The 22,396-nt window shown below is 38.8% G+C and overlaps 1 protein-coding gene across 2 annotated transcripts in view; it reads left to right on the top strand.

Moving 5' to 3' along the window:
* Nucleotides 1–244: 244 nt before the first annotated feature.
* UBR2 (ubiquitin protein ligase E3 component n-recognin 2) overlaps nt 245–22,396 on the top strand; it is a 60,016-nt gene continuing 37,864 nt past the window's right edge. For both annotated transcript variants that reach the window (XM_037405295.1, XM_037405296.1), the window contains exons 1-10: nt 245–375; nt 5,740–5,999; nt 8,975–9,053; nt 10,555–10,668; nt 13,454–13,581; nt 14,626–14,764; nt 16,435–16,497; nt 17,771–17,891; nt 20,475–20,582; nt 22,261–22,349. In XM_037405295.1, coding sequence (XP_037261192.1) covers nt 298–375; nt 5,740–5,999; nt 8,975–9,053; nt 10,555–10,668; nt 13,454–13,581; nt 14,626–14,764; nt 16,435–16,497; nt 17,771–17,891; nt 20,475–20,582; nt 22,261–22,349 — 1,179 coding nt within the window. In that variant the 5' untranslated portion in view covers nt 245–297. The remainder of the gene's footprint in view (nt 376–5,739; nt 6,000–8,974; nt 9,054–10,554; nt 10,669–13,453; nt 13,582–14,625; nt 14,765–16,434; nt 16,498–17,770; nt 17,892–20,474; nt 20,583–22,260; nt 22,350–22,396) is intronic.

Here is a 22,396-nt window from a genome sequence, read left to right as displayed (position 1 = left end):
GGTGCCGGGGCCCCCCGGGCGGTCCCGGAGCCCCCCCGCCCTCACGGGCCCGGCTTTAGCGGCGAGGCCGGAGATGCCCCGGTCCCGGGCATCCCCTCACGCCGAAGGAGGCGGGAAGGGCGAAGGACGGCGAGAGGGCGGCGGCGTGCAGACCACAACTCCCAGAGTGCCCTGCGAGCGGTGACGAGACGGGCGGGGGCGGGCCGGAAGTGGGTTCCCCGGGCTGAGCGGCCGGCCGGGCCCGGTTCCGGGCGTCCTTGCCTCGGCGGCGGCGGCGGCGCGGGGGGCGGAGAGAAGATGGCGGCGGACTTGGAGGCGGAGGTGCAGGCTATTGACAAGAGCCTGCTGGAGTGCTCCGCCGAGGAGATCGCCGTGGTGAGGCGACGGGCCCGGGGCGGAAGGGCGAGAAGAGCTCGGGGCGGGGACGGAGCGGGGGCTCGCGAGGCCGGCGGGCGGCACCGGCCTCCCCGGCCGGCGGCGGGGCCGGGAGGGCCGGGGGCCGTTCCTGGGCCCGGGACCAGGCTGCGGCCGGGGCGGGGGGGCGGGCAGGCTGTCCGTGAGGGGGTGTCGCCGCCCGGGCCGGCCGCAGGGGCACCCCTGGGCGGCAGCGGGCGCCGGTGCCCGGCCGTAGCCCGCTGTTGTCGCCGGCGTCGCTGTTGCGGTAGCCGAAATGGATGGCAGCGAGCAGCCGGCTTTTCCTGTTGTTCCGGCTGGCGCAGGTGGCTCCCCGCACGCCGCCGGGACGCGGTCACCGCCTGCCCGGGGCGGCCGCGCCTCCCCGCCGCTCGGGGGCTCGGCGGGGGCAGCGGGGCCGCGGCTCGGTGTGTTCGCTCCGTCCTCTGCTGCTTCCTCGCCTCCTCCAGAGAGCCGGGCTCGGTTCTCCGGCCTCGCCTGCTGCCTTTCGCATCTCCTCGTCCAGAGAAGACCCCCCATCCCCTCGCTGGTTTAGGTGGATGCTGGTTTAGGTGGATGCGTGACCCCAAATATGCTCGGTAGTGCTGAAGTTTCATTGCAGGGTTCTTCTGTTCTTCCCAGTATTTAAGATGCAGTTCTAGCAAAAGCTTGCACTAGTTAAGCCCAGGACTATTGGAATGGGACGTTTGTAGAGGAAACATTGGTAAAATCAATGTAATATTTGGAGCAATCTACTTTTGCTTATATACTTTTCCTGCTTTTATGAAGAGTAGTTTTAAGGGAACTGAAGTCTTGAGGGTAAAGTTTTCAGATAAATTTTTATTTCTGGCATAAATGCCACATCTCATAGACGCTTGTGCCTTTAAGGAACTGGATTTATACATTAAAATACTGAGACAGCACCTGGGACTGCTTGTGTGTGTATCTGTAGGGTAAGACCTGAAAGAGCTGGCTGTGTGTGTGTTGATGAGAATTATATTGTCTGCTTTCCAAAAGAAAATAAGACAATGTTGTAATTCACATAATTCTCAGATTGTGCTGGTGTATCTACAGTGCAGTCGAAGGTATGATTAGATGGGCAAATGTGCATAGTTAGCTATGTCATAGCTAGTTTAGCTCCAGGATTAGTCTTCCCTCCCCCTCAACAGCAAACCCAGTAATTCCACCAAACACTTCATAAAGTAGTCCAAACAGCCCAGACTACCTTGTCTGCCTGAGTAACAAATGTGGGGTTTTTTTGGGGTCACACTGTAGGTAGCCCCCAGGCAAACGTGCTCCAAGTGGAACACATTTAGGAATTCACTATAGGTACAACTTTAACTTTAGTCAGTTCTTTCTCATTTTTACAATTCTGAAATCTATCACTCAAATCTACAGTGCACTATCAGCTAAATGCTGCTGGCACTGCCTGATTGTATATGTAAACAACATACTTGGGTTTTAGCGGTTTTTTTCTCCTTCCTTTGCCTATAGCATTACTTTGTTGATAGCACAATATTAACAAAACAAGTGCCAGTCCAAAGATATAGTTACAGCAATTTATGCTTCAGTTTCTCATTGCAACAACTTAACGATAAACTGCCAAAGAACAGCGATCAAAAGAATAAATTATCTGTAACAGAACATGAGCCTACGTTGCTCAAATACAAGTATCTATTTGTGTAGCTAAGAAAAACATAAATTCTACCTTTTAGCTTTTGAAACAGTAAACTGTGTTCTTTTATGGCTTATTTGTATTATATATTTTGTTCTAGTATCTCTTAGATGTGGATTTGTTAGAAACCCTGATGGCCCGTTAGATATTTACTTACATAAAATGTTGTTTGATCAATTTTCTGTTGATGTTTTTGGTTTTGTTTTGTTGGGGTTTCTTTGGTTTTTTTCCCAGGGCAGTCAAAAATTGCTGCAGGAGAGTAAGTCTGAGGGAGGAGGAAGTGAAGAGGCATACACTTCCCTTTTTAATAAAAACCTCTCCTGGGAGAGCTAAACATTAGATTTTCTTACATATGACTTCAGGTTAGATGATAGACAAATACTAATTGAAGACCTGCCTAAATACAAAATGTTTTTTTTACAGAACAAATTCCAAAGTTTTGAGTAGTTTTGCTGGAGTTCAGTGCCTCCCAGGTAGTGATTTAGAAAGGCAGCACAACATATGTTTGCATATTTATATATATCTAGTAAAAATTTGACATGCGTAACAGTACTTAGTGCTTTTCTGATAGCTCTTGGAGTGACATCTGTTTCTGTGTCCTAGTAGGTTGTACTTCCTTCTGATACTCTTTTAGCCAGGATCTGATTTTCAAAACTATATGCACAGTTTTGTGTATAGAACTGGCTCTGCAAAGAGTTGTAGGTGTGATGATGTTCAGTGTTGCCACACCTAACTTTCAGGCAAGTACTCCCAGGATTTTGGGGATGGGAAAGCCATTTACTCGAGGAACAAGAATTTTCTCTGGTTAGGTATTTGTCTGAGCTTGTAGCATAGCTAATATGCACTGTGTATTTTCTAGATAGAAATTACTAATGTATTGCTGAATCAAAAGGCTGAAATTAAAGGTATTTTGCTGAGAAAAATGCAGGCATAGTAACTAATATATGCCCTAGAAAATAATCTAAAAATTCATTTACTAATTGGAAAGGAGAGGAAAAGATTAATGAACTAGAAAGAAAAACCAAATCAAATTCTTAGTAATGAAAACTTTACTTTTTTCATTTTTGTGTGGTACTTTTTGAGTCCTGGTGGGAATGGTGAGATTATCTATATGTTTCTTGATTGTTGGATAAGGCTTTTTGGCAACCTTTTCCCATGGACTTTCTTGGAAAAAATCTGGGCTTTGACTATCAAAGCTAGATAAATACAGAAAGATTGAGTGTATTGATTATGATTTTAAGAAGTCAAATTTAGCAAAAGAGAAGTGAAGAAAGCATATTATTTACAAAGAGCTGTACTGACAAATAAGGGTTATTTAATATGAAGTTCTGCTTTAGAAAACGTAGTCTAGAAAATGAAAATACTATGATGTATTTTTAAAAAGGGCAAAAATGCAGCAGTTCTTAAATGGTACAAATACTCTGCTGACTCTATGTCTGTATCCTGAAGAACTTACTACAACTGTGTTGCCTCAAACAAGTTCTTTAGAGTAAGTCATAAATAATTCAGAGTAAATCAAGCTTTAAGATTTGGTTACCAAACGCATTTATTTTGGTATAATTAATTCTTGGTTTTCATGTACAGTTTTAGGTTGATTCTAAATTCTTTGAAGTTGCCAGAGGGTATCTGGTTGTCATACTTAGAGTGAGAAACGGCATACTAAGGCTGTTTATGTAACGCAGGATTTAATCAGTGCATGCTTGCAGTACGCGCTTGCTCCTGTTTGTTTATTATAAAAACCTTGCAGCCTTAATTTACAGTTTAAATCTTTATAAAATTGTAATCCACAAGGCAGAAATAAAACAAATGTTGTCCTAGGGGATTATTTTTTTTACTTTGTGTATGTATACAAGGGGAAAAAAAGAAACCTAGAAAGAGCTGTGAGTTTTTCAGTGGCTTATAGCAGGTACAGTGGTTTGGCTTTTAAATGCTCTGTCAACATTGTTTTTTACAACTGATTAAGAGAATTGTGGTGGGTTGACCGTGGCTGGACACCAGGTGCCCACCAAAAGCTGCTTTATTGCTCCTCACCTTAGCTGGGCAGGGGAGAGAACATATATTCAAAGGCTCGTGGGTTGAGATGAGGACAGGGAGATCATGCAGTGATTACTGTCGCAGGCAAGACAAACATGACTTGGGGAAAATTGGTTTCATTTATTACCAATCAAATCAGTGTAGGATAATAAGAAATAAAACTGAATCTTAAAAACACCTTCCCCCCACCCCTCCCTCCTTTCCATGCCCAGGTTTACTCCTGAATTCTCTACGTCCCCTCCGGCGGTGCAGAGGGATGGAGAGCAGGGGCTGCAGTCAGTTCATCACACGCTGTCTCTGCTGCACCTTCCTCCTCAGGGGGAGGGTCCTCACACTCTGCCCCTGCTCCAGCCTGGGGTCCCTCCCCCAGGAGACAGTCCTCCATGAACTTCTCCTACATGGGTCCTTCCCAGGGGCCACGGTTCTTCACAAACTGCCCCACGTGGGTCCCTCCCGCGGGGTGCCGTCCTTCAGGAGCAGACCGCTCCAGCGTGGGTCCCTGCAGGGTCACAAGCCCTGCCAGCAACCCTGCTCCAGCCTGGGCTCCTCTCTCCATGGGGCCACGGGTCCTGCCAGGAGCCTGCTCCAGCGTGGGCTTCCCACGGGGTCGCAGCCTCCTTTGGGCACCCCCTGCCCTGGCGTGGGGTCCTCCCCGGCTGCAGGTGGGGATCTGCTCCCGCTGACCTCCATGGGCTGAGGGCACAGCCTGCCCCACCGTGGGCTCCACCGCGGGCTGCCGGGGCATCTCTGCGCCGGTGCCTGGAGCCCCTCCTGCCCCCCGTCCTGCACCGACCTGGGGGGCTGCAGAGCGGTTGCTCTTGCATATTCTCAGTCCTGGCTGCAGTTGCTCAGTTGTTTGGTTTTTTTTACTCCTTAAATACGTTATCCCAGAGGTGCTACCAGCCTTGGCCAGCTGTAGGTCTGTCGGAGCTGGCTGGCGTTGGCTTTATCAGACACAGGGGAAGCAACTTCTCACAGAAGCCACCCTTGTATCCCCCTGCTACCAAAGCCCTGGCATGCAAACTTTATACAAGAATTCATGGATCTAACACCACACTTGAAATAGCAATTCAGAGAAGTTATTTTGGTGGTGGGAGATCCCCCCCCCCCCCTTTCATAAGTAATTTGTTGAAATTAAATGAGAGGAGGACTGTTACCTAATGCTGTGTTTGCCATTCTTGTACTTTTTGTCTTTGCCTGTTCCTTGCCAACTCCAGTTTTTTGGTGCTGCTCTGTGTCCCCAGCTGGCAGCATCAGCCTGCACTCCAGAGAAATGCAATCAGCACAATCTAGGGCTTATCCTAAAAGTCACAGCTAATGTTGGGATATTTCACTTGTCATGCATCCTGGAGGAAATTTTTTAAAAATATGGTCTTTCAAATCTTGTGGTTTTGAAAAGCATTTTGTGTGTCAAAAGGATAAAATTTGCAAGCAGATTATCAAATTATTCCATTCTGAATGTCTTTCTTCTGAGATTGTCTAGATTTAGCACTTAGAAGGAAGCATGGCTTTCTAGTTTTGCAATACCATTTCAGATTTTTGATTTAGCAATAAAAAAATTCATCTTGATGGTTAGAACTATGTTTGGTATTTTTATTAATGATCAATTTGTGTTCTTATTCCTTTTAATTTAAAAGAAATGGCTGCAAGCAAATGACCTTCAGAAGGAAGTATACCAGCATCTGGCCTATTATGTACCAAAAATTTACTGCAGGGGTCCTAACCCTGCCCCACAGAGAGAAGACATGCTGGCACAACACGTTTTGCTGGGACCGATGGAATGGTATCTTTGTGGCGAAGATCCTGCATTTGGTTTTCCAAAGCTTGAGCAAGCGAACAAACCTTCCCATCTTTGTGGCCGTGTTTTTAAAGTGGGAGAGCCGACATATTCTTGCAGGTAGTTCAACTTTAGCATTGTGAAGTATTTATAATCTGAAGTCATGAACAGTTTTTGATAAGAATATTCTGGCCTAATGAAAAGTTAATACCCAAATGTATTTTTAAAGTAATCTTGCAGTATTTCATGACAGGTGGGGCCAGGGCAAAATTAACGTGCTATGGATTTGTAAATGAAAAAATATTAATTACTATAATGTAGAGTGTTTTCTGCACAAAAGAAAAGATAAAGAAAATGGGGGGTGAACTGTGTGATTTAAGGGCATTAATCAGAAGTAGGTGGTCAGATGTATGCATGTGTAACGCAGGTGTTTAATACCAGCTGTTATTCCTGTATATTAGACCTCTTCCCATGACCTGATAAACCAGTCTATTGAATGCTAAAACAGGCGTACCAGCTTCTTGTTCCTTCCCTACCTTTATCTCTAGATCTCTCTGAAAATACCTTTTTACCTGAAAGAGGACAGGAAATTACTAACCAATTACAAGTATTTAAAAAATCTGCAGTTTTAAGCTAGTGTGTTAGCTAGCTGTATACTCATCATGTTCTCGTTCCTGAACCATCTGTAGTTGAGTTTGTACTCTCTCTCACACAGATTCTTCTTGTTTTGTGTGGTTCCTACCACTCTCTTGGACACTTGAACACTTGGTGGGGTGATGGGGGGAGGGAACATCTGTCTTATTCTGAGGGTTTATTTTTCTGGTTTTCCATCTCCTTCATTTACAAGGAGAGGATGATTATAGAAGAATTTACTGTCTAGATCTCTCCTTTTCTGGAAAGATGGTACTTTATTGGCCTTACTGAAGTTCTGATTCAGGGCGGACTTGAGACACTTAACTCAGCAAGCTGCCTTTTCTGCATTTCTATTTCAACGATCAGTTAGAATAGGTAGTTTTGCAAATATTTTGAGACATGTTATTTGGAGGTGGATGGGATTAAACTGATGGGTACTTTAGATACTTTCAACCACTAAGAAAACTCCATTTCCTCTCAGGTGTTCTTAGGGTCTTCCTTCATACCTGTGAAAAAGTGGAGAGATCTGTGTAGGGAGACTGAAGAATATCAGAGGCTATAAAAAGGATTTCCGTGAAATCTGGTCCTAAAAAACCAAACCGCAGAACTAGTGTTTTAAGTCAAATCGCATTGTAGCCTAGAAGTAATGTGTTAATGATCAAATACTCTTCAAATGGACTAATGAAAACTGTGGGACTTCTGTTAGTTTGTACTGAATGCTTGATTTTTCAAGAGAAACAACCCAGTATCTAAAGTATATCCTTGCAAATACTGTCAGTTATGATGAAAACATAGAAAAATGCAATCCATTGGTGTAGGATTTAGAGAATGAATGTACTGTTCATACTCAGGGTCTTTCTTTCAGTAGAAAAAATTATTTGAACGCAGCAATATAATCATAATGTCATTAAGATTAGAAAGGATGCCTTGGTAGGCCATCTTGTCCAATCTTCAGCTCAAGTCAGGATCAGCAGTGAATACAAAATATTTTTTGCTGTTGCTGCTGTGAAGATGGAGTCTCTCATCTTTTGATTAGGTATTGAACGTAGCTATAAACCCATTAATATTTCCTGTTGTGTGTTAATAATTTTTTTTGACTTATAGCTGATAATGAAGAATAATGAGAGTTTAAATTAAACTTTTGTGGGATACAGAAAGTAATTGTTTTCTGAGTCCATGACATACATTAAAAGCAGTAGCTTTTCTGTCCAGTTGTGAAACTTAAAAGGTTTGCCTCTGGTTTAGGTATAAGCACTCTTACTTCTTGGCAGATGGTACTGGGTTTGTAAGTACATTGCCACACATTTAGAGCTCTGAAGAATCGATACCCAATATTGTAGAACTGATCTACCCAATCCTGTAGGCATATTGTTGCAACATGTGGTTTTGATTTTTTTAATAATTAAAATAAAAGAAATACCATGAACATAAATTATTCTGAAACAGAAGAGCTTTGTATAAGTTTGCTTTGCCATTTTCACCTTTAATGGCTCCTGTGGAGAAAACGAATGTGAAAATGGTACTTTATGCATAGTTAGGCATGATTGCCAGATTACCTTTCAGTGATCACCTGATTTAATTTATTTGCTGAAATGAAATTAAGAGAATTCTTGGTAATAATATTTCATAAGATTGCTGGTATTTTGTTTTGGACAAAGTTCTTTCTCTGAATTCTTGTTTTAATAATAACCATCATAAGGCATTCATTCTCTTGGTAGTTATTTTTACATTGCAAAACCTGGCTCCTTTAATCTGGAGGTGCCTTGAAGTCAGTTGCATTACACAAGTTCATGTGTTTTCAGTATTTCTCAGGGAGACACTTAATGTAAATCATAATCCTCTCATTCATTTGTTTAGCCCCTTTTGAGAGAAATATTACTTCTCTCTAATATAGCAGTGCTTGTAGACAGGACCTTATTACGGTCTCTTATCTCCTGGTTGACAACATTGTGATCTTGGACCTCTTCAGTGAGCTTGTAGGGCTAAACTTAGAAGCAGAGGTTTGATCTAATCTGTTGTGTGCTGTTTTTCTTCCCAGTGTTCAGTGAAAAAGATGTCTTCTCTGATTGCTTGAGACTGTAGATTGTTAATGCTGTACTTGAGAGAACTTGCTTGAGTTTATACCGTTTACCTGTCCGTACTGTGTTCTATAATTCATCTGTTTACTTGCTTATATACTTCTCTCATCTCTTGAAGGCAATGGCTATATTGCCCAAATATACATGCTACCCAGACAATATTTTAAAGCCTCCTCTGTTATAAAATTTTTTTTCTCCTTCATTTGTTTCCCTTTCCTTGGAAGCCATCCCTTTTGTCTTTCAGAAGAATGTATATATTAGTCATAAGGTTCATATTGGTGATATTTGAAAATTACCTGCTGTAAAATGTGTAATTAAAGGAAAAACTACTTGTTTAATGCTTCCCTTTTTCTTTTTCTGTGTGTGTTTTGTTGCTGTTTTCAGAGACTGTGCGGTTGACCCAACTTGCGTGTTATGCATGGAGTGCTTTCTTGGAAGCATTCATAGAGAGCACCGATACAGGGTTAGTAATACTGCTGGAATATAGGGTGTAGTCATTTATAATTTTGTATGTGTATGAAACTCCTTGTTTAACGTTTAAGAATGTATACATAATTTTAAAATGTTGGATGAACACAAGGTTTGAATTATGTCTGAAATAATCTCACAAGTACTTGAGTGTTTTGATCTGTGTACATTCTGAAACTTAACACTTCTGAAATATTAAGCAATTAAATTCTGTGCGCAAGAGTTAAGTTTACAAATGTATGTTATTTTTAGCATGTGCCCTTTAGTGAATTTTACAGCATTAGAGCTGCTTTTTTACTTGCTTTGACCTTGATGTTTGATTTCAAAAAATATTAAAATCCTTAATTAAGAAACCATTTTTATTTACAATTTGCTTCATTTAAACAGCTGAATTATCAAATTCTGTACAATAGCAGGATTTTTGCTTGTTTTTAAACATAAAGTTAAAACAGAAAATAAAACTGTAGATGCTGGTTTTTAGTAATATACTGTTATTAGTAGTACAGATTAGTTAAAAAATCCCTGCAAACAAAACCAAGGGGGCCTTGGTGTGTTTTTAAACTAAGAAGCTAAGTGAAAATTACCAGTGCAGCCTTTCTGTAAATCTGTGTTTGACAATACTGCACTGCTGTTAATGTAAATCCGATCACTGCATGGTTATAGTGACCACTAAGATTTTTTTTTTTGGGGGGGGGGGGGGGGGGGGGGGGCGGGGAACCCCAAACACAACAACTTGCCACAAGAAAGCCAACCCAATTTGCTGATATCATTATACTTGTATGTAGGTTTTAGTTGGCAAGCTTAGTGAATTAACAAGTCTAGGTGATGTCCAGAAGTGTAATTTTGTTGATACAGGTACTTCCTACAGTATGTACAGAATGGATCTATATGCCAAAAATAGGTGAAAGAATTCTATGGATCAGCTAATAGTTGTGGTTCAAAAAGAGTATCATTACACTTGACTAAATTGGTCTTAGCTGTAGAATAAATTTTATTAAAACAGTGTAAATATAACAGTTTTCCAATACTTTTCTCTGTGATTAGTAAGACTTACGTAAACAATTTAAGTGTTGCCTGTAAATTCCTTCTACTGTAAACAAGGTATCTTTTTCTCTCTGTGTAATAGTCCTATATGAAACAGTTTAGCTTTGTTCAGATTAGAAATGTGAGAATCTGAGATAGTACAGATGGCTTTGCAAGTAATAGATTCTGAAAAACTGAAAACCAGGAAAAACCCACAGCCTTCAGGTGGGGCAGAATGTGGGTGTTTGAAGGTTGGCGGTTTTTTTCCTTTTCTTTTGGCACATGCAGGCTGATGAAGTAGATGAGCTTTCAGCTGTCATGGAAGTGCAGACATGGTTTCACTGTGCTATTTTAACAGGGTACTGGTTAGAACATGCTTTTGTAGTTCAGCTATAACGACTTATTTCTGAATTTGCATGTATGTATATGAATATTCAGATGAACTGTTGGTTCATTTTTAAAAATAATTTCAGATGACAACATCAGGTGGAGGAGGTTTCTGTGACTGTGGTGATACAGAAGCTTGGAAGGAAGGTCCTTACTGTCAAAAGCATGAACTTAACACTTCAGAGACTGCAGAAGAAGAGGTAGTAACGATTGAGGCGGCATGTTTCAAAACACTGTTATCTGTGTGTGTGTGTATATATGTATAAATCATTCATATGAGGTTATTTTTGGTCTTGTATACCATGCATGGGAGATGGGAAGAAATTTAGTAGTAATATTTGAACCACACTATGTTAGACAAAGTTAACGTCGAACTTAAGGAGTTCTTTAGAATGACATTTTCCACTTGAAGGCTATATCTCCATTTGTATGCTCTCGGTCGCCTCTGCAGCTTTAGTTCTGTTTCTTTGTTTTTCTGTCTTACTCTGAAAGGTGAAGGGAGTCTGCCATGTGAAAAAAAAATCTGTATGTAATCATGTGCATGAAGAAGCCAAATTAAGCTGTCTGTGCAACATATGTTCCGATTCTTACCAAAGTAAAGTGCACAGATTTTTTAAATCAAAATAGCTTGCTGTTACAGGAAATCCATAATGGAGATGTAATAAGATAGAGGTCTATAAAATCTTGTTTGGTATGGAGAAAGTAAATAGAGAACATATCTTCACCATTTCTCATAGCATAACTACTTGGACATGCTAAATGCAAAGAGACATACTACTTATTACAGTATGAACTCAAGCTGTTGGACTAACTGTTACAAAGCACCATTGTTAAAAGTTTATATAGTTCAAAAGGAAATTTAACATGTTTGGAGGGGAAAAAATGATCAATGGCCATTTAAAATTGCAGGTACCATCTTTGGTGTGGGAAGTATTAGCGTCTTGAGTTGCTGGAGACCTAGAGGAGCATTCTCTTTTTCTTATACTCTTCCCTTAGTATTGTTACTTCATCTCGGGGGTGTGAGTGGCTAGTTGAGCTTCTGGTTTAACCCTTTGTGTATGTTCTTATGTAATTAATTTGTGTGAGATTTTTTTGAAGGGAAAACAGGCAAATTTTTGTAGTAATTTTGCTGATGTGATGGTTTAAGTGAAGCAACTGTAACTGTATTTGCAGTCGCAGTGGTCCTTCTCTCACTATTTCAGCCCTAAGGCTAGCACTTCTGCATGGACTCACCACTTGATCTACATGCCAGTTTACCTTAGCCAGCAACCTTAGAAAACTCTTGTTCTGAAATCTTGGGTGGACTGCTACTTCTGTGTCCAAAGATACTCACACAGTGAGTGTTACTGACAGAAACATTAGGGCTTTGTGTTTCTTCCCCGTGAGCGATGGGGATTGAGATCTATTGCGGTGTTGTGTTCAGGGTAGGCCAAGGACTGTTTGAGAATTATTGGAGTTTGTTTCCTGCCTTGCCCAGATGTGTGTCTGTGTTGAAGGTGCTGGGAACAGAGGCAGTGCTGCTGCTTAAGGTTTGCCTTTGCTTTTGGTGACTGATAGTTCTCCGTACCCTAGAAAAGTTTTAAATGAAGCCAAAAAAGAGAAATGGCAGTTAGTAACATTCCTGAAAAGTTTCCAAATATTCCCAAAGAATCTTGGGGAGAAGGTGGATAAACTTAGTACAGGTGAATTGCTGACTGTCAAGGGCCTTCTGCAGGTAACACAGACTTAAGTTCTGAAAAGTTTATTGTGGCGATTTTTATACAAATAAACTGCAGTGAAACACAGAATTTGGTATTGGGTAATCCTAAAACAGAGATTGGGCTACTGTTAGGTATTTTAATTGGCAAGCAATTACACATACTTCAAAATATCAAATGACAAGTTGAGTCAGTGACCCAAGGTATAGTATATGTCTAGGTGACTGGCAGGGCACGTAGTGTTCCCTTTCCAGCTTTGTAGAACAGGGATTCTGAACACCAAAAATGTGAAATAGTAGAAGAAGAATCCTTTCAGAGAAGAAGTTTTAATATTTTCTGTTAACAAACAAATCCCTTGAAACGGATTGGAAGGAAATGGCAGTGGTACCTGTACTACCTGATTGGGAGTTGGTGGTGGTTCTCATTTACTGCTCCAAAAAGTAGTCAGTTTGACTTTGCAGGCTGAGGCAGCACTCCTCTTTCTCCCCCTCTTCATCTCAGTTCCCCCACCTGCAGCAGCAGCCATTCTGCTCTGGCAGAGAGAGGAGGATGAGTTTATAGTGGCTGTTGCAGATGTCAAATGAAGGGTACCCTGGAGAGTGCGGAATGGGCACAAGTGGGTACGTGTTCCATATAAAAAAGGGCAACAGCTGTCTGAACAAGGCTGAGACATGGGCAGATCATCATGAAATACATAGTTACATTTAGGCATTTAATTATTTATATACCACAACAATTAAGAGACATGCATCATAAATCATGATCCCAGTGTCCTGGATGTTGTATAAGCTTGGATAGGTAAGACTGTCTCTAAATGTGTGCTACATATAAAACAAGGCAGTAGATGCATAGTTATTTGTATTCTGCAGTTTACTAATACTGGTAAGTGGAACAAAAGATGCAGTGATTTCCAATTATGTTTTTGAAGGCATCGCAGAAAAAACAGATTTTAATACACCTTAGGTTAAAAGCTCTTCAGAAGAACTATCTTTGAAGGTATGCAGAAGTGGGAACAATGAAAATGGAGAAGTGTGTGAAAATTTAAGTGGGTGACCAGAGGCAAGTTAACATTTAGATATTGAATGTGAGATTACTGCTTTGATGATTGTCAGTGAAGAACTGGGAAAACAGGATGATTATTGACTCTGTTACTTTTAAATGTAAAATCATTTAATGAAAGACATCATTAAAGATGCTTACATTGTCTTTGACAGAGAGGTGCAAATTTGACGATTTCTGCTTTGAATGTCATTTAATTTCTCAATTGCTATTTATATTTATTTTCCAGGATCCTCTTGTGCACTTACCAGAAGATATGGTGGCAAGAGCTTATAATATTTTTGCCATCACATTTAAATATGCAGTAGATATATTAACTTGGGAAAAGGAAAATGAATTGCCTGGCTTAGAAATGATGTAAGTATAGTGTTTGTCTTCTACCTTTTAAAGGCCTGCAGATAATTACAATAGAAAAAGCAAATTCTGATTTTAAGTATCTTTTCTGCCTTTCCTAAAACTGTCATGATTTTTTTCTAGACAATGGACTAAAACAATTTCAGTAGATTTGGTTTTCTCATATTTTTTACATTTTTGATTATACAGCCCACTTCTCTCCATAGCAATGATGAAACAATGTCCTTATTATACCTTAATTTTCTTAGTATTGAAAAGGAAGTATTAGTAAAATACAATACTGTGAAATAAGTGGCAGGTTAATTTCTTATGGTCAAAGTTACTGAAATTCTGATGGTAAAAGTATTTTGTACTTTTAGTGATCCACTTATTACAGATCAGACAGAATGTTCAGGTGTACTGCGGCATTGTAGTTATGGACTCATTTGTGACATCTTGTTAGTATCTTACTTTATGTTGTGTAAGTAAGAATGCTGTGTAAATAAATGATGGGAATCAAAAGATTGCACTGATTCTATGTAAGCGTAGTAAGTTGTGGGTTTGAGGATTGTGAAGTTCGAATTTTTTAAGAGACTGCCAAGTCTTTGTTGTCTGATGGACCTTTAAGCAATACTGGGGAAACAGATGTGGTGAAATTATGCCAAGACCGGTGAAATCTCAAAGAAGCTGTGAGGGAATGTATTGAGCACAGCTGCACTGGAAGGAAATGTGTTTTCCATAGTAGGAAACTATTAATTCATAATCAACGAATGTTCAAAAATAATATTTAGACTTAAGTATTGTCTTAAGATTTTGGACTTAAAAATAAAAAAGACTATTGTCTTTTGTCATTTTGGACTTAATTTTGCAGGAAAGATGCACATTCCTATAAAAGTTAGGGGTGGTCAGTCCTTCTCAAATAAGTTGCTGAGATATGTTCCATATAGCAAAGGAAGCCCAGGCTTGGATTCCCTGCTTGGTGGAAAACTTGGTGAAACTACAAGTTGACTTTTATTTTTTTTTTATTACATTACTTGGAATTATATAAATTCAATTCTTGCTTTGAAGTGAGAAGAATGACACTTACTACTGCATGTTGTTTAATGATGAAGTCCATACCTATGAACAAGTTATTTATACTCTTCAGAAGGCTGTCAACTGCACGCAGAAAGAAGCTATTGGTTTTGCAACAACAGTAGACAGAGATGTAAGTACATTAATTGCTAGAACTTTTAATTATAGTTACCCTAATGTTTACTATATATGACTATACTTACTGTAGTTTGTTTTCCCAAAGGCTGTGGGTAACGTGACTAAGCCCTGTGTGTCAGGCCACTCTAAAACTTCTTAACTCATTGGCCAATCCAAACCAGATCTAATATTGAATATATGTTTCAGTGTAACCATATTCCAGTAAGTCTTGTGAGTGTAGACAGCAGGGTGTCTCTCACTCCTCTGTCAAGGACAGGCAGCAGCTTTAGCTCGTCCTTTGTTGTGCACCAGGGAGCTGACGTTGAAGGAGCCCCTATATGTGCTCCAAGCGTGCAAAATGTTTCTCAAAGAAACACCAGTCAACACCATCAACAGCCAGTGAGGGATAAAATCCCTTATTGACTGCTTTTGTTTCAGTGCTTATGGAACTATTTGTGGATTTTTTTAAATTTAATATTTTTTTTCATAATTGTCAGATGATAATTGCAGGAAGAGGTAAAGCATTTCATACAGTGTTTAGAAAGAACAATGAGTTCAGAATCACTACATGCTGAATATAATTTTAACTAATATGTCAGTCCTGTAAGCACTGTCAGCTGTGCTTGTATTGTGGCTTGTGTGCATTTTTTTAAGAAAGGGACACTTTCTAGGGACAGCTTCATTTTGTTATTGGTTCTGTGAGGCTGTTAAGCAGGTGCTGTGAAAATGAGCTTCCTTTTATATGGTTTTGTTGTCTCATGTCTTTTGGGGGGGGAGGAAGTCTCTTCCAAAATGGCAATGAGAGTTTCATTTTGGGTTGTTAAAGTACTTCAGGAAGCTCAGTGGAAACGGAAATATAACCACTGTATATTACTTAACACTGACCTAGATTTTGAGTTTGTATTATCACTACTGTACTTCTGTGATATCAGTAACCAAAAGATTCCTGTCTGATTCCTGAAGATGTGCTGACTTGAGCACATGCTGCATATTGTATCATGTGCTTTGGAGATTTTCCCTTACTGTTGATCCCTGTCCTACTTATAAATACGTATGTTAATGCATATATACATATGCATGTGTGTATGTATGTAAAAGACATGAGAAGGTTATGCCTGAAACAATGATTTGGCATCACACCAGATCTAAAATCTCAGTAAGCTATTCTGTTGATAATACACTATAAATTGAATCAACTATCTATTTTAATTTATGTATTGACAGTGCAGAAAGACTGGAAATGTTTTGAAATAAACCAAGTGCTTTAGATGTATGTTTAGAAATCCAATTACCTTTTAATATCTACTTTTTGAAAAGCATAGACATGTCTGAAATATCTTAAATTCTACCAAAATCATCAATGCATTAGTACTGAAGGTAAGTTTTCAGTATTTTAAATAAAAGAAGTGTGATGGTTACATCTTCAAAACAGTATTATACACAGAAAACTTGATATGAGGTAACTGCTTATGTGATATAATTTTACTTTCTTTTAAAAAGTACAGGGTGCATTTTGGAAATGCAAGTATGTAACTATATACGGTACTTCAAAAAGGAAACTAACATGAAAGAGTGGTCAGTGTGCATCTGAAACTTTTACTGTATTGTTTATGCTAATGTAAAACACAGCATTTGAACTTCTTGTTTAGAAGTTGGTGGTAATGTTACTCCTTTATAAATTTGAAGGGACGTAGGTCTGTTCGATATGGAGACTTTCAGTACTGTGATCAAGCAAAATCAGTAATAGTGGTAAGTAATAGTGGTAAGTAATATCATCTACATACTTGCCTCATCTTGAGCAAAAAGAGGCTTTGCTGTGAAGTTTTGTGATACTGCTACCATAATGGCTGTTTATATTTTAATAATACACAGTGTTGGAGATACTATTTACAATATGCGCAGTAGACATTTCAAAATTTCAAAATTCACCTTTATGCTGGTTTTTTTTTTGGTTGGTTTTGTTTTTTGGGTTTTTTTTCCTACTATGGACAGCCTTGCACCATTTTCTAGAAAGGAGTTCCTAGGCTACTTTTCCTTTCAGAAAACAAAAGTTTGATCAGGAACTTCAAGTGTAATATTTTAGAATTGCATGTCACTTCAGATCAGTGAAGTTAAACTATCTTTAGTTTTTCTCCTACAGTATGAAGTTGTGTCTTTCATAGTCACAACTATGGAAATTGCTACTGATTGAATCCAAGTGTGAAACTACAAATACACTTTCATTTTTCACGTGTGTATTTAGATGTGTATATATATATTAATAATATCTATATATTTCAAGATTCTTCCATGTTAAGAACATGGAAATAATATTTTCTGGTTAATTTTTCTTAACTACTGCAGTGCAGTACTTAATCACATGAAATAAATAGTTCATGTATAATGCCGCTTCGACTGAAAAACAAATACTGCAAGTAGAGTTACCAGCCTTTAATTGTTTAAGGTATTTCGAAGACATTAACACACCTTTAAAGATAAAGTTGTGCAGTATTTCTAACTTGCCACCTATGCAGGCAAAGAAGAAACGGCTGTTACATGTAATGTCTATTAAGGTTTCCATCACCGAGATAAGGGGAAATGCTTTCTTGTTTTAACTCTGTGTGTTTAATTTGTATTTTTAAAAATAGTCGGTGGACAATCAGTTTCTTCCCTTGGTGGGCTGTGTGATTTCCATGTCATGTTGTGAAGAACAAATGTGCATAGCTGTCTTAGGTTTCACGTGGGACTGCTTATCGGTAAAATGCAGCAGATCAGTGTGTACGTTGATAAGAGGCCAAAAGTGGAAAATGAAGTGGCCTAAATATGTTGATACAGCGTAATAAGGTCCTTCAAATATTAATAGGGCAAACAAAGTTTAGACTTTCTTGGGTTTTTTCCTTCCTTAAGGAGGCGTTAGCAATTAGAATATGAATTAATATTATAAATTATTGAAAACAATCATAGGAATGCTGTGTTTCTGCACAGAAATATATGCAGTCCTCACTTAAATATACATTACTTCCTTTTTCCTTTTCTTTTTAAGAGAAATACCAGTCGTCAGACAAAGCCATTGAAAGTACAAGTTATGCATTCATCTATTGTTGCCCATCAGAGCTTTGGTCTGAAGCTCCTAACTTGGCTTGGCAGTGTTATTGGATATTCAGGTGGGCAAACTTGAACTCTTTGAGATAACTTGGGGAGCATTTGTGAGGCAAACTGAATTCCTGAAGCAATTTTGTCTACTTATTTCAGATATGTTATATATATATATATATATATAAGGGAAAGCTATAAATAACTTGTCAAACTTAATGCTATTTTCTCTTGCTGGAGTGCTGTTCTGAGTTCTGACTGCCATATGAAATCTTACTTCACAGTCTCGGATGCTGTTGTCTGTTTAGTTGCTGCTGAACAGAAGCTGAGAATCGCTGTCAAATGCTGTATGCCAATAAGCTATTTTTCAGTACCTAGTCCCTAGATGCAGTAAGCTGAAAATAACCTGATTAGATAAAACAAAATTATTCAGAAGTAATTTGATCAATGATGATGAAAGTGATTGCTTCAGATTTTTTGCTAAGTAGAACGGAGGAAATGCAAGGATCTGTGGAGGTTTTTGGGTAAGTATAGAAGCCAACGAAGCATTAATCAGACATTTAGAAAGAGGTTTCTTCAAAGGAGTCAAGATGAATGGTATCATATTCATGGGAAGGCTCAGTGTTTGAGTTCTTCCTTTGTCCTGATGAATCATAAGGTTGTGAAGATGTGGCACATGAGGGGAAATACAAGGAAAATGTGTCAAACTACTGATATGTAGAAGTGTAGGTACAGTCTCCAATGCACTTTGTGTTCTGTGTATCTGTAAATGTTAACAAGAATTACTAGCAAAGCACACTCGGCTATAGTATTGCATGTATGTTTTATATAGGTGCAAGATTTCTTCAGAGATTGTATGTTTTATTAGACTGATAGTTAAAAAAGTAGCCAAGATTTCAGGCACAGGATCTCTATATCATTTTGGTTTTTTTGAAAGATAAAAATTAACTTACACAAACATAAGACTACTTAAAGTTATGTAAATCAAACTTTTGAAAAGTTATGGTAGCAGTTTGTGCAACTATTTGCCAGTGTTGCTGGCAAATAATAGGTATTAATAGAAGGGAGAGTCATGACGATCTTTAATTTCTGAGATGAATTTTCCTTTCAGTGTAACCTGTAGGCAGGTGCTGTCTTTCTCATGTTCTTTAAGCTCATTTTTGTGCCATGTCATTTGTGCCAGGTGCCAAAGTCACTAATTTTCAGCACTAAGTTACCACTGCAAAAAAAACCCCACCTGAATATGTTAGTTCGTGTGTGTGTAGTGTTTCTGAAATTCTGCAGAGTTCATTTCATTAAATGTAGTGGCCTTTATGATTCAGAAGCGCAAAAATAATGTTTGACAGGAAGCAGTATGCGTACGTTTTGTCTGTGACCTACGTGCTTGGTTATTTGAAGTGCCTTACACAGCTTGGGTTGCAGTCTTGCAGTATACTCTGCAGTCTGGTTTTGTGAAATACGCTTCTGAAAAAGTTGGTTTCCCTTAGCTTTTTGACAAACACACCCAAACATCTAGATTCTGCTCAGTCTTTTATACAGCCTGTTACCGTTCATCTGTAATGTGGGCTGATGGAGTTACGCTGGTGGTTACACTTAAATGTCCCTGACCAAAGAGCAGTTGGCAGGTGGAGGGGTTTTCTGCTGTGCCGAAAAGTTAGGTTGGAGGATTGCTGTGAAATGAGTGTCAAACCTTTGTCAGTGAATAAAGGGAAAAACCTTACTATGGAACTTTATCACAAGCTTCACTACCACATCCATTTTAGCAAATGTAATTTCTTCAGCAATAAACACGTGTTTGTCATTATTTGAACAATGCAGTAGTTCCCCTTAATTTGTTACCCTTCATAACCCTGGTTGGAATGGAACTCTGCAAGGCAAAAAAACCCAACCCCAAACTGCTATAGGAGTTCAGACTGTATAGAACTGCACCGTGCAGTGCATGGTATGATACACCTGGCGCTAATCCACTGGCAGCTCTGCCTGGGAAGCTGAGATGGCTGAGTGGCATGCAGCAATAAGGGCTCGCGTGTCACTCATGTAGTTGTGTTAGTTAATATACGTTACCTGCAGTGCAGAGCTAGGTGGAACATGGTTAATATGAGCATTCCTGTGTTGTGTTCTGTTGCAGGTGCAGGCTTTTCTGCAAGCATATCATAACTTGCATGTTCATATAATAATTACTGCTTTCCATTAGAAAAAAAATATGTAGATAGGCTTTAATAGCAACAAAGAAGTGTAAACAAAAAACTCATCTATGAGTGTATGAGTCGTTTCATGTATGAATTATATTTTCCTTCTGATAGGACTCTAAACAGGAAAAATATAACGTGGAAAAATAGCCTGCTGTATAATTATTTCTTATATTAATAAGCCAGCAGCACTTTTAAGAAACACATTTTTGTTTGATAACCTTGAAACAAATCATTGTGTTTGGCAATTTTCACAAGGTTCCTAATGTTCCATAAGGTTAGCCTGAAGCTTGCAAGGTATAAAATATTTATGTTTCTGTCAGCAAAGTATGAGCAGTGTTACTCATTTGTCAAGGAAAAGAGGGCCCTATGGCTTCTACTGTGTCTTATGAAAATCCCAATATGTCAAAATAATGTACAAGGTTTTCTTAAGCTATAACTAACATATAATTTCTCTTCATTAAGATGGTCTTCGTCGAATATTGTGCCAGGTTGGTTTACAGGAGGGGCCAGATGGTGAAAATTCTTCTCTTGTGGATAAGCTGATGCTATATGATTCTAAACTGTGGAAAGGTGAGTTTTCTCAAACTTCTGGAAAATACTAAAGAATGCCATGCATAAAAGTTTTCCCTTTATTGTATTTGCTAATGTTTGATCATTTTTGCTGTGGTATATTATGGATAGAATTGCTTGATTTGTTATAGTCTGTCCCTTCGTGATGCACTCCAAATATATTGAAGACATATAAGGAAGATAGAAGGAGACCATTTGGAGATGGGTTTGGGTTTAGATCTCATTTTTCAAAGTAGTCTGAAACTAAGGCTGACTTGAATATGCAGATGGCAGTGATAGTTAAGGGAAATGGAGTAAACATTGATTTGGGGGTTGTCTGCTTTATAGGATGTCAGCATCTATAGCTTACCTACCAAAATGCCTCATTTTAAGGGATAAGGCAGAGGTTTTCTGCATGGACTTGTGTTTATGTTCATGATGTATTCTGAAGTGTTCGTTCTGAGAACATTCAGGAAAAATGACTGTTCTGTTATTTTAGAACCCTTAAATTTTTTAAAGCCTAATTGACATAATGGGATTGGCTAGAAAGTTGTCATTTTGAGGAAGTGGAGGTGGCTAATTTCTTTTCTGTTATGGATTTTATGTCTGATTTGGTACTGTGAAAGGGCATGTAAGGCCAGATGTAAGAAAGAGAAGCACAAAGAAAAGGCAGAGAATGATGCAATATATATATGTCCTTTCCTTATTTAAACATGAAGATAGTATTTTGAAGATTGCTACCCTCCTCCAGTATCTTTTGTTGTTTTTCAGTTCTGAGGTACCAGTATTCTAGCGAGTAGTTACATCTCTTTGTGGTCTGTTTTGGAACTTCTTGAAGCAGCAATAAAAGAAGTAAGATGGAAAGTGGATGTCGTATGGAGAAAATTATTCTTCTAGGTTATGTTTATCTAATGCCTTTATCTTGTGTGAATGAGTTCCTGGCACTCCAAATTTATTTTTTTTTTTCCTAACAATAAATTTTATCTAAAAGGTACTGCTTTGTGGACTGTTACATTTTTAATACAGGTTTTTTTGGGATAATGTCTTTCATATAAGCAAGGAGTAACTTTTAAATTTCTATTTCAACATTGGTATTTCTCTACTTTATTATCTGTTCCATAACTACTCTGCATTAATAGCATAATGGTGTTTGACTTAAAAATGACCTATGGAAAGAAATGGTACATACATGCATATGTTTCCAAGCTACATACTGTCAATTCTCATTCGTATTGATAATATTTTCTGGGATGCTGCTCAGACAGACTAGAAATTCAGAGAGCTAAACTGATTATTTTGCAGAGTTGCTTACAGCTAGTAAAATTTATTGCAGTTCCGGCTTCTCATAATAGTATGTTTTGGGTTTTTTTTCCCTCCCTGGGCCATCCAAATGCTATGTTTACCCTGAGGAGGAATAGAGTTCTGTTCTTGTTTGCCTGACTTGCCTTATATTTGAAGGTTTATGTTCTTATTCAACAGCTCTGTGTTATCTTATGCAGGAGTAATAAATAATGCCACTTGAAGAATTTTGTTTTATGTATTCTTCTTCATCCTTTGCTACCATCTGACAGACTTAAAGCAGCTTCTGTTCCGAGATGCACACTTAGCTCATTCTGTAAAAGTTTACTTTTGTAAATGTTTCCATAATATGTTGATAGAAAATAGTGACATGCAATATTTCATTCATTTTTCTTGACAGGAGCTAGAAATGTGTATCACCAGTTATTCATGAGCAGTCTACTTATGGATTTGAAATACAAGAAACTTTTTGCTATCCGCTTTGCAAGAGTAAGTGTCTTTCTTACAAAGAGCCATATAAATGCTTGAACTGTCTA

Source organism: Falco rusticolus, chromosome 12 (genome assembly GCF_015220075.1).
Source record: "Falco rusticolus isolate bFalRus1 chromosome 12, bFalRus1.pri, whole genome shotgun sequence".
NCBI lineage: Eukaryota > Metazoa > Chordata > Aves > Falconiformes > Falconidae > Falco > Falco rusticolus.
The sequence above is the reverse complement of the archived record's forward strand: the minus strand, read 5'-3'. Positions and strand labels throughout refer to the sequence as shown.